General features: G+C 43.8%; 1 protein-coding gene and 1 pseudogene across 1 annotated transcript; both read left to right on the plus strand.

The window, feature by feature from the left end:
• Window positions 1-1,396: 1,396 nt before the first annotated feature.
• Window positions 1,397-1,910, plus strand: LOC147962430 (uncharacterized; annotated as a pseudogene).
• Window positions 1,911-2,072: 162 nt separating this feature from the next.
• On the plus strand, window positions 2,073-3,421 carry LOC147962431 (uncharacterized). The gene has a single exon (XM_087535847.1). It carries the CDS (start codon window positions 2,409-2,411, stop codon window positions 3,255-3,257), a length of 849 nt encoding a protein of 282 aa, XP_087391973.1. The 5' UTR covers window positions 2,073-2,408; the 3' UTR covers window positions 3,258-3,421.
• The last annotated feature ends 9,538 nt before the right edge of the window (window positions 3,422-12,959 follow it).

Here is a 12,959-nt window from a genome sequence, read left to right on the forward strand (position 1 = left end):
AATCTACGTTTCTACAATCCTGATAGTGAAGATTCTACGATTTGCGATCCTACCATCGAAGCTCCGATCCGATTCAAAATCACAATTCTGACAACCTTGAAGCACACTATGGGAATAGGACTTAATTTCAGAAGGTCTAATTCCTCTCTTGTTAGTGCATTATCTGATGCTGACTAGGTAGGATGTAGTGATGACAGGAGATCAACTGGAGGTTTTGCAGTGTTCTTTGGATCCAATCTTATCTCCTGGAGTGCTAGAAAGCAAGCCACTGTGTCACGTTCGAGCACAGAAGCAGAGTACAAATCCTTGGCAAATGCAACTGCTGAAATTATATGGGTTGAGTCACTTCTTGATGAGTTGGGAGTTAAGAAAAATCGTATCTCGTGCTTATGGTGTGATAATTTGGGAGCAACATATTTGTCTGCAAATCCAGTGTTTCATGTAAGGACAAAACACATAGAGATTGATTTTCACTTTGTGCGAGAAAGAGTTGCAGCAAAGAAACTTGAGATACGGTTTATTCCCTCCAAGGACCAAGTAGCAGATGGCTTCACAAAGGCACTTTCAGCAAGACCATTCGAAGAGTTCAAGAGTAATCTTAATTTAGGATAGTTGAGATTAAGAGAGGGTGTTAGAGAAAATATGTAATCCCAACCTATCTCTCTCTCTCTGTATCCTTCTCTACCTCTTGTACTTTCCTTGTACGCCAAGGCAGACTCTTGCCGATGGTCAATATATACCGATGCCTCTCCCCATCGAGGGAGTAGGGAGTTCGCACATAATCTTTCACGGGGGTGTCATCGAATCATCCATCGATCTCGGTGGTCTCACCAGCCGCATGTCCGGTAAGTAGATAATGGTGCCCGCATGTGCGATCCGCGCTGTCCTGGCGGATCGAACTAGAAGGCGAAACGAGCCACAGCACGATTTGCACATAGTTGACGATCACCTGGTCAGCCGTCCATCCAACGGTAGATCGCCGTCAGAGATGCCTTCTGAGCATCTACAGTTGGGCGCCCTAAACCGGTCTCAAACGCCCGACGGCCCATCCGGCCACTCACCGGTCACGAAAATTTGACCGAGACGGGCATCTTGAACGGGCCTCGAACGTCCGGGCTAACCGGCACCCCTCATATCCAATTCAAATATGTGGCGGATATGGGGCGCCCGGACACACCCGTCACGTAGAACTGATGATGGGGTCCCACACGAAAACGTCCGGAAACCGGATGGTCCGATGGACGTCTCCTCGCGTGGCATCGCTTCGGCTCGTCGCCCGAGGCCAAAGCCGGATGGCGTCCCCCAACCCTAGCCCATCCATCTCCTTCCTCTTTGCACCACCACCCGAGCCCATCTGCCTCCTCTCCCCCGCTCTCCCATGCTCTCCGGCATCGCCATGGTCCGGCAGCTGATCATAACGGACGCTATGCTCACACTGGAGCGCCGGGGGCAGATCGTAGAGGAAATCCAGGCACGGCGCGCCATCCGCATCGCTGTCGGGCTGCCTCTGGGCTCACTGGAGCCGAAGGAGGAGGAGCAACAGCCGGAGGAGGAGGGAGAGCCGCTGCCGGAGCCGATGGATGTGGCGGGTCCGAAGGAGGACGGGGAGCAATCCGCGGGGGGGGGGGGGGGGGGTGGAGGCAGAGGCGGAGTTCGCTGTCACCCAAGCCGCGGAGATAGCGGAGGAGCATGCCATCCTGGAGTCTATCCAGGATGGGGCCTATGTGAAGGCCAACCGGCAGTTCCTCCGGCAGGAGCAGGCAGCATCCGACGCGCTCTTTGCCGAACTTGACTCGGAGATAGAGGAGGAGGAGGCCGGAGCGAAGCAGCCGGAGGTGTCGGAGCAGCAGTTGCCGCCCATGTACCCCTAGCCGGGCATGGAGATTGTCAACATCTCCAACGAGTTGTAGCGAAGGTTTTTAAGTTTACATGTTTTTGTATGGATTTGAGAATCTAGTATGAGATGTTCGGATGCAGTTGTGTTAATTTAAACAGTGCACGGTCACTGCCCAAGGACATGCCCGGACGCATCCACGTGCGTTTGACGGGCCATATTTGTCATATCTGGTTGTAGACGCTCTAACACTCCAATCATATGTCGAGGCGCCAGCAGTGATATATCTTGACCGAGCGTGCGTGCGTGCATGCATGTCAAGTATCCAGCACCTGTACTAGCTCGTCGCTCCCCAACTTGACACCTAAGCCACACATGCATGACGATCCGAATACCATCGCCGGCGTTGCGTTGAGTTTTGACTTAACGCGGCGAGCCTCCTCCTCCTGTGTGCTGCGCACCCACACGTGCAGCCACCGCTTTCCAAGCTACCTACCTCCTGGCCTCCTACCCTCTGCATCACACCACATCTCAGCAACAACAAACTCGAGAAGAAGCAGCAGCAAGGGCTAGAATGGCTCTCAACTTCGGTCGCTCCATCTCATTCCCTCTCACGCCGGCGAGGTCCACCTCCAAGCCCCGCCACGTCCGCTCCGTCAGCCTCCCCGGCACCACCTCCTCCCACCCGCTCCTCGCCAACCTCCACGCCCACATCGCCGCCGTCCGTTCCTGGATCCAGCAAGATCCTTCCTCCTCCCTCCCGGCCGGCCTCGCCGCCATCCAGGCGCTCCACTCCTCCCTCGCGGACCTCCTCCTCCTCCCGGAGTCCGGGGCCGCGCTCCGGTACCCTACCAGCAACGCCGCTGACCGCCTCCTCGACGCATTCCTTCTCCTCGCCGACGCGCACCAGGGTTTCCAGGAGTGCCTCCTGTCGCTCAGATACGCCGCCAGCGAGTCCCGCGCCGCGTTGCGCAGGGGAGACACCGGGAGGCTCGCGTCCGCTGCCAGGTCCCAGCGTCGTGCAGAGAAGGAGCTCGCCCGTCTCGCCGCGTCCGTCGCCGCCATCTTCTCCAAGAGCGCGCGCCCGAACCTCGTCGCTGTTAGCGGCGAGGAGGCCGAAATGGCCTACGCGCTCGTGGAGGCGGCCGCTGCAAGCGCCGTGGCCTCCGCGGCTGTGTTCTCCGCCGCTGTGTCTATGTCGTTCGCGGCATCATCTTCCAAGAAGACGGCCACCTCCACCTTTATTCCCGCGTTCGCCAGGAGGGCCACCACCGCTCCGGAGACTGCCAAGGCGACCGTCGAGAGGCTGCACGCGCTGGAGCAATGCTTCGAAGAGTACGACGGCGCCTGCGACATGGTGTTCAGGAGCGTGGTGCAGACCAGGGTTTCACTGCTCAACATCATGACGCCTACCATCTGGTAGCTAGGAACTCATGTGTACAAAGAAAAGAAACTCAAATAGTTTTTTTTTGACTGTGAGAAACTCAATTAGTTAGGCCATATCTATAATATACAGATAACAAATCAATACAGAGAAGAGGATTTTGTTACAGCTCATGTGTTCAGTGTTCTGTTTGACAACATAGTACAAGGTGTCTTCAATTTCTCATTCTGTTATTTACAGATGCAGCTAGCAAGTGCCAAGCAATGAAATAATTTGTGCTAAAATTGAACTGATGCAAAAACTGTTCAGCATTGTGTGAGCCCTTTGTTGTTTGGTAGAGCTTACCTTGTGCTAACCATAGGGGTGACCATAATGATGAGCACTCTGTTCAAATTTGCTTAGATGACACATTTCTTCGGTACAAATCTCCAGTTCCAACTCATCTAACACACCCGAAGTCTATCAAAGCCGAATGACCATACAAGGTTAACTGTATTTCGATGAGCATATATTCATACACTTATTTATTTCATTTGTACAATTTTGAGGAAAAAAATTCCAAGCTATTGTGAAGCAGATTCACCAAATTAGCAAAGCCGACTTACATACATGTTCAACCCCTAATTATCCTAATTTACTCACACCTCTGTTCTTTTGGTCTCCTGTAAGTCGAACAACTATAATATGCAACTTGATCACACATCACACCCTCAAACCAAACAAACTAATTAGTCCAAGAAGGGATAAAATCGATACAACCCCTATATATTCTTGACCGCATCGTCAATATAGTCGATCTGTTTCGCTTAATTTGACTTTGAAATCGGCGGCTAATCAACAATGTCAGAGGGGCACTAGGAATCTTGACACCAAAGCTAACCGGTCTAGCAGCTCTATTCATGCTAGGTTGATCTAGAGTCTACCTCTGGCCTTCCCTGATCTAGGCGCAAACATGTACAAACATGACTGTAACACGGCTTTCTGACACTGATTAATAAAATATCAACTGCATTGTTAGATCACAATTGGATCACAATATGTGCCACTTGAGCTATCACAGCCAGAAAGGTATTTACTTATTACTAACCAATATCAATTTTACATATGAACAGAGAACAGAAAGAGAGAGAAAAGTCAGGTTGTGCACATGTCTATAGCATTGCTTGATTAATCATATACACATATTTCCTGAATTTATTTTAATTAATTACATAAGCATGTTTTACAGAGTATATAATAGAACGACGAGGTTGTTTCCCTTCTTAGACTTGCTTCATCTGATCTTGTACTTCTTGCTAATATGGTACTAATCATATATATGTTTTGTGTGATGAACCTTGTGTTTAGTACATATTGTGATGAACCTTCTTGCTAACCTGGGCAGATATTCATTCTGTTTAAATACTAATTAGTACTGTACTTATGTACTGATTATAACGAATTTAAACCTTTTTTTACCACATAGTGAACCACAATAATGAAATTTTCTGGCTACGCCCTTGTCAGACAGACAACCACTACTCTTTTTCGCTGTCAAAGTTAGATGGGACTGAAATTAAAACAGTTAAACGTGCAACTTACATCCTTCTCAAACTAAACAAAACACGAGAGAGCTTCGCGATCAATCTATTGACCTGACCGTTGTTTGGATTAACATGCCGCCACGTTCTTATGCAGCTACTAATCAGCACTGTCAAATGCGACACTTGGAATCTAAACATCAAAGCTACACACTAGTCTAAGGTCTAGCCTTACCACTAGTTGTTGGTTTACTTGATCCAAGTGACAGAGTCAAAGTCTAGCAGTTTGTAGTCTTTGCTAGTTTGATCTACGGTCTACCTAGCTTACCCTGGCCTGATCTAGGCGTTTTTCTATTAGTAATAAACTGCATCAAAGTATGTACTACCTATGTGTTGTTTATTGGTCCTCTTTGTATTTTGTGCCAAATTTTAACCTAGATTTAACTAACAAAATGTTAATGCTTGTCAAAAAAAACATACCGTTGACATATTTGAATATAGTTTCCGATGATATTCTTTTCGCTACATATAACTTATATTTTATTAGCTAAAATCATGGTCAAAATATGACCATAAATATGAGGAGACTAATAAACCAGAACGGGGTAGTATGTACCAGTTGAGCTCTGACAACCACAAGTCCACAAAGACATGGCTTATTATTGCACGCAAATATCAACTCTACATGTAAAAAAAAAGAGGGCAATCAATTTGGTTTTGGATGTATTTATAGTTTTAATTGACCAAATGACACAAGTATAGTTAATTTGGGGTAGTGTAAACTCAGGAGTGCCCAATCGTGCATACGGTTCATCACTATTTGACTAGCTTGGACATGGACAAGACAATAATGTGTACATTTCTTGGTAAGATGGTGTTGTATGTGTGATGGACATTGTATTTAATTATTTAATTTTATTTTTATTTTTGCCAGTCCTCTCCTAGCGGTGAACGATAGATCGCATATCCATTAGGTGATGTCTCCATTTAGGGATACGGATTTCCATCGTCTTTGGCGGCGGTTTCAACCAGTGAGGACTGAGGACCTAGTCCAATGGTTTTCACCCCTAGACAACATACGTTCTCAATTTAGACAAGTTCATCCAAGAAAGGTGAAAGACTTTGTCAATCAATCTATTGACTGGTCGTGCGCCGTTTCGCCCTAATAGTGTTGGTCGGTCTAGGGTCTTACAACTAATCAACACCGTTAAGCTCTAAACTTGGAATTAATCTAAAACATCATCTAAGCTCTAGACTGATTAGCTAGGTAGTTGCTATAGTTAATTGTGTCCAAGTGATCAAGTTGGGGCATGCACTTGCCTAGCTCTCTGATCCAGGCTCTCAAGCGTTTAAGTGGTAGTACTAGCTAGCTAATTGAGCTAGTTAATGAATACAACTAGATATGCTAATTAACCACCACTAGATCAACTAAGCATGTGGTACTATGAATATAGTAGTACTAGCTAAGTTGCCCAATAAACCCAGTTGCTCAGCTAATCATTCACCTCGCAAGTGGATCAATGGAGATCGGTTGGGTTGTCACGACCATGAGATTTGCACTTGCACACGCATGGCTAGCTTGGGGACATGTCATGTCTCATCGCCGTGGACACTGTGAGGCGAGAAGGTCGAGCGATGTAGCCATGATCTAATCCACAGGAGACAGGCTGTTCGAGTGTGGATCAGACAAACAAAATGCAGCGAGTAAAGTTGTAAGCTTCCCTTGGCCAATCCCTAGTCACACAAGGGCGTGTTTGGTTGCAGTAGTGAACAGTAAGTGCATTGCATACACATCTCAACCCAGCCTAGCTCTGAAAAAACAACCTCATATGCGACATCTGCAAATTGTTTGGTTGCCTGCATATGAACTTCTTGCATTAAGGGATCAACTTTGGCATGTTGTTTGGTTGCCTGCATTGTCTCGGCGCATACAACTACACGTTGTTTGGTTGCTCGCATGGGGTATGATTAAGAGCTAGCACTTGCACATAGCACACAGGATTAAGAGCTAGCAGAGGAAGGGGGGGGGGGGGGGGGGAAGAAATGCAGTGTGCGCCGGACCATGGCGACTACGGTGGATAGTGGCCATGGTGTTGTGTCCGACATGACGAGTATGGAGTCGTGGACGAGCGACCCCGTCGGCGGCACGACGAGCGACACCGTCGGCGAACTAGTTGTGGTGCTCATGCAAAGACAGACGACAGAGGAGGAGAATGCAGTGCTCGCGCCATGGTATCGTCAGTGCAGTGGACGATAGAGAAGGCCGAGATGATCGACGCCGGAAACGACTCCAGTGTAGTAGGGGAGAGAGAGGAGGCCAAGATGATCGACCCCGTGGGCGGCGCGGCGAACTGTAGTGTGCACGGAGGCAGAGGACACAAGAAAGCAGTGTGCACGCCCTTGCAGCGTCAGTGTCGGCGGCGCGGCGAACTGCTATGTACACGAAGGCAGAGGAAACAAGAAAGCAGTGTGCAGCGTCAGTGCAGTAGGAGGACGACAGAGAGTAGGCCGAAATGAGCGACGCCGGAAACGACTCTAGTGTAGTAGGATGTGGGCAAGGAGATCAAGGGGAAGGGCTTCGGCGTCGAGAGGGACGAATAGGAGTGCTCTAAGCAAAGGTCAAAGAAGCTCGACATGGCGGCGTCAGTGTAGTAGACTGCTGTTCAAAGAGAGATGAAGCTACGACCGTCGAAACCAAGAACTTACAATACGAATGTTGTGAGAAACTGCGAGATTAGGCTACTGGTCAAAGAAAATTTCAAATGATCGATCATGCACGACGAATTTGACAAAATTCGTTCAGAATAGCTCCAAACGAGAACACGAAATTAAGAACTTACGGCCGACGAAACTACGAACCGATCACCTGAATCGAACCGTAGCATCGAGGTGCATCTTTTTCGTATAGAGCTTACCTCGAATCGAAGCACCGTTGTGTAGATCAGAGGGAGGAGATTAGACAGAAGCATAAAAGCTTACTGGAGGTTGAAGAAGACCTCACGTAATCACCTAGCATCTCTCCCATCTTCACTCGTGCAAGGGCCCACTCGCTTGCGCTCGCCTCGACCTGGCACGCGAGAAACTGCCGATTCAAGCGTTTCCAGCGAGGCAGGCTCTGAGCTGTTTTAAGAAGCGTGCGATGCACGTCCACCAGTGAAACCAGGCAACCAAACAGAACTCTTCCTTCCCGCGCGGGGTTATTGGGTTCGATGCGGTAACCAAACACGCCCCAAATGTATCCAGTGGCGGTGCCAGGAATCCTAATATGTGTGGTCAAGTGAATGTTGGGTAGTCAGATGTATGCATTCATAAGATTTTCTAGCCTGATTTCTACTTGATGTATGTTGTTTTTGCAAAAAGCTGCGTAGTCAATTGACTACTCAGCTCAAGTGTGGCTTCGCCACTGAATGTACCAATCCTTGAGCGATTTGCAAATCAAAGAGAGATTTCACGCTGAGAGAGGGGTTCTCACGTGCTCATAATGATACTAACTGTCGTCATCGTCCACCAGCCGGTTGGATCATGTTTGTCCTCTAGAAATAATGCAATGGTAGTTTCCAATCGGAACCATGTGGGCCGACGTAAAGAAGTTCATCGGCCCTGTTAACGGTCATATTCTGAGTCGGTACTTTCCTTTTTTTTAGGAAGAGTCAGTACTTTCCTATTTCGCGCATATGCCGCTTCTGGCCGGCCCATGTAACGGAAAGACACCGGGTGGTTATTTTTGGTTTTGGGAATATTGCAGAATGTTCATTTGCCCGTTTTTTATTTTCCAGTTTTTATTCTAGTTCATCGTTTTTTATTTTATTTTATTTTTATCTAAATTATCAAATAAGAATAGTTAATACTGTTTTCAAATTTGTGATTTGATTTGAAATTCGTGAACATTTTATGAAATCCATGAACTTTTTTTAAAATTTGTCAATATTCTTAAATTTCATAAATTTTTAAACATACATTCTCTTTTTTGAAAGTTATGAACTTTTTCCAAATTTGCCACAATTTTCAAATTTCAAGAACATTTTAAACAAATCCATGGACATGTTTTAAACCTGTGAACATGTTTTTTCAGTTCTACATTTTTTTCATATCCATGAAATTATTTTAGAATTCATGAAAAAAATTTAATCTGTGAATATTTTTCTCAAATTTGAAAAAAAAAACAATCTGTGAACATTCTATGATTTCACCAAGTTTTTCTAAAAATTAATAGAAAAAATGGTTTGTTGTTTTTTCTAAGAGTGGCGGGCGAAAGAAATAAAACACAAATCAAGTGGCAGCGAGCGAGCGTGCATCGAGCGAGCAGGAGCCCAATGACCACTTTACAGGGTTGGGCCTATGCGGGAGTCACCCTCTGCGTCGTTGCGCAACCTGGTTCATTCAGTGCTAAAGAGGCGCTCCCCTCTTAGTCGGACACATTTGTAAATTTTTCTGTGGCTAATTAAGGAAGCAACCTTGTCTATGTGATGAACATTCAAGTACTCTAGCCATCTAAACATTACTAATGACAACAAAATGTTTTCTTCGAAAGTTTCTTCAAGTTCAACAAAATGTGTTGATGCCAACTATATTAAGTTAGCAATTGGTTCGAGGGGTTGTTGTACGCTCGGGCCACCAGAGATTAAACTCTAGATTCGATGACATGTCTTCGTCTTGTGAACACGGGCCTTCCTTTCAATACAAGGCAACGTTTTCATCACATATGGTGACCATGAGGACCTTGCCCATTTTGATGCTCAGCGAGTTTACTCTTCTGAACATGATGTGTGTGGGGGGAGGCTCGGGGTGGCCATGGTGTGCGTGTGTGAGCATCTGCATTGTACTCGGTATTTCTACCCAAAAAATGTAATTACTATATATCTAAATATCGTTGACTCAATTTACTAAATTAATTGTAACACTAACCTATTTGCATGTCTTTCTACATGATAATTCATGCCATCTAAAAGTTTACCTGGGACCACCATTTGAAATTATTACCAGTTCATACCATTGCATACTAAGTTAGTTTGTGTTAGTAAGGGCGGTCATCCAGTCACTCTTGAATCTTCTATTGAGATATTATTGATAAATTTAGTAAACTAAAGTTTAGTGAAAATAATGCATAAGAGAACATAATAGTATTTATTATTCTCTCATGATGAAATTCAAGCCCAGCGAAGGCCACTGAAACAATAAGCATTCCTTTTATATGAATAGTATGATCACACATATGTATATCTAAGGCACCACTCAACCTATATAGGAAACATAATAATAAGTTTATTATGGGGAAACTAGTGTACTTGATTTATAAACTTTCCCTATTCTTTTACTTAATTTTCTATTATTATAATTATTTTGTAACCAATAAATCATAGCATGCGTTGTGTATAATTTATGATTCATTAGAATGATTCCTTAGTTTGTGTAGTCATTACTAGGTTAAATTACTCCAGTGACTTTATTGTGTCCAAAATTTGTTCAAAGTTTGATTTGAATATAGTTTTTGATGTGGAAGGGGTAATTATCAAACTACCAATAATTAATGGTTACCTACCTATCTGTGGGTAATTACTTTATTAACGAAGATATCGGTGCCATATGAGTTATCTTTCGGTACAAACATGTAACCTTTTACATCTTTGTAGTCAAATTCAATTACAAAGAAAGAAAATTTTGTGGGCTCAATCCAATCATATTGAGACAATTTCGCTATTCTGAGTAAATCCACCATTGGCCATAAAACCATAAATAAATCACAAGCCCCAGTAAAGAATATGAAAAGTTTAAGCTCAGTTAAGTGACAAGAAAAATAGAGATTATTACCACGACCATAACAAGCTCATATGCATGCAGAATTTTTTGTTTACAAATATACAGAGATTAGCACCATTACACTTTTTGTGAGAATCTGGAAAAGAGTAAATGTTCATAAACTTCTAAGATATGAATAAAATGGATAAATGCAACATAAAGCACACATTATGCATGATTGTATAAACCGCTTACAAGGTTAGTTATACTTCAATAAATATGCATATACTTATTTTATTTTATTTTGCGGGCAATATGCATACGTTTATTTATTTATTTCACTTGTACAATTATGAGAGAAATTCCTAATTTACTCACAGCTCTGTTCTTGTGGTAAACTTGATCACACATTCACACCCTCAAAGCAAACAGACTAATTAGTCCAAGAAGGGGTAATTTGATACAAACATAGTATGTTTTTAACTGCGGTGTGGTGGACCTGTTTCGCTTAATTGACTTTAGAATCGCTGCTAATCAACAAATTCAAATGGGATGCTAGGAATCTTAACACCAAAGAAAGTCGGTCTTGAAGCTCTAATCTTGCTATGTTGATCTAGAGTCTACCTAGCCTTCCCCGATCTGGGCGCAAACATGTACAACATTACTAACACTACTAGGGAAAACCCTAGTAGTAGCGCGGGTTTAATGCCCACTAGTAGCGCGGGACACCGTGCTACTAATAAGGCGCCACGGCTATTACTTAGCAGTAGCGCGTGCGACATGCGCTACTGCTAAGACACATAGCCGCAGCATTTGTTCTCTCCCGCGCTGCTGCTAATCTAGCTAGTAGCAGCGTGTTTACTATCCATCGCTACTAGTATTCTTTTTTTATTTTTTTTATTTTGAGTGTATTTATACGCCGTTATACAAATTTTGGTACAATACCAATTATGAGGTTTATATCATTTTGAGTGTATTTACAAGCTATTTAATCATCATCATAGTCATTACCACCAACAGTAGTTATTTAATCATCATAGTCATAGTGTAGCACATCATCATCTTCAAACTCATTCTAGCTAGCTAATCACCATCAACACTAGCTGCGATAGCTATCTAATCACCACCAACACTAGCTAATAATAATCATCAAAGTCATTACCACCAACGCTAGCTATTTAATCATCATAGTCATAGTGTAGCACATCATCATCTTCAAACTCATTTCTAGCTAGCTAATCACTCCTGCTGCTCTCTCTTAGGTAAAATAACATAAAACATGTGTAGCACTCCTGCTTCATCAAGTTGGAGCATGTAGATGAACCTGCCTCCTAATCGTGGGATGCGCTTCTGATTGCTGCCCCCTAGTACTTCTCTGCGATCGTTCGCAATTTTGCTCCAGTCTTTCACTATTATGCATTCCTCGCTATTAGAAATCCTGAATGCACTAAAGTGCATTGTAGGATATCTTGGCCGTAAGCTAACAATTCTCATGCGACCTTTAGTCTCGATCCAATGAGGCACAACATTCATCGGGAGTCCTTGTTGAAGAACATCGTATAGTAACATACTTAGCAATGAAGTTTAGCTTAAAAAATAATGTATGCAAAAGATGCACTGAGGACAAATAGTAAAAAACTTACCATCTTTCCTAAATAGATGTGACTGTAGTTCAGTACAAACACTATTGGTCGCACGTTTTGAGTACTAAGATTTTTAAGTCCAGAAAAATAATTTGTCTTGACAGTATGAAGATCCTCAAGTCATGAAACATAATGACTTATCTCCTCGCAGTTTAGTTCAGCCCCAGGACAGTAGTAGGTCCTGTCTACCAAGCGCTGGACATGTTTGCTTGAACGGAAATAAGTTGTCAATAGAAATTAGTTGTCAACTATTTTTGAATAAACAATATCAAAGACATAAATATGGTTGAGAAACTCACATAATGGTATAACTGGAGGCGTCTGCACATCGACCCAGATGTCGATATTACCTTCAATATCATCTTCCGAACGAATATCAAAGGTGATAACCATATCAGGCTCAAATGCATAAGTCTTGCATAGTGTGCTTGCCAAGTTTTGCATCCAAAATAGGTGTAGGTGTCTGTGTTGTATAATTTTGCGTGGAAAATACAACCATGCTCGTTCTTCAAGTAAACTCTCTTTACCTTCATAGTAGTTTTCATACGACTGAAACTTATCTTATCCAAGACAAAAACTCTTGCATGGCAGGGGATACGCTAGTACAATAGTAAAAAATTAAATTATAAGTTGAAGCAAATGAAGCAGATGTCATGCTTAATTACGAAAAAAGACTTGTCTTATGACTTACTGTATCCACTTCGAAGTTCTCATCCAGCTTGATGCTGAAGCGCCTATCATCATCTAGGAAGATTCCGTCGCACAGGCCGCGCTCGTCTTCGGAGTATTTGCAAATACCGAAATCCTTTTCGTCGTCAGACATTTTCTGTGTTCATAGTTGA

Source organism: Triticum urartu, chromosome 7A (assembly GCF_056163025.1).
Source record: "Triticum urartu cultivar PI428250 chromosome 7A, HENAU_Tu73, whole genome shotgun sequence".
Taxonomy (NCBI): Eukaryota; Viridiplantae; Streptophyta; class Magnoliopsida; order Poales; family Poaceae; genus Triticum; species Triticum urartu.

Bases quoted from the DNA above. Each gene is read 5' to 3' on its own strand.
- LOC147962431 (XM_087535847.1), top strand. From the start codon at position 2,409: ATGGCTCTCAACTTCGGTCGCTCCATCTCATTCCCTCTCACGCCGGCG.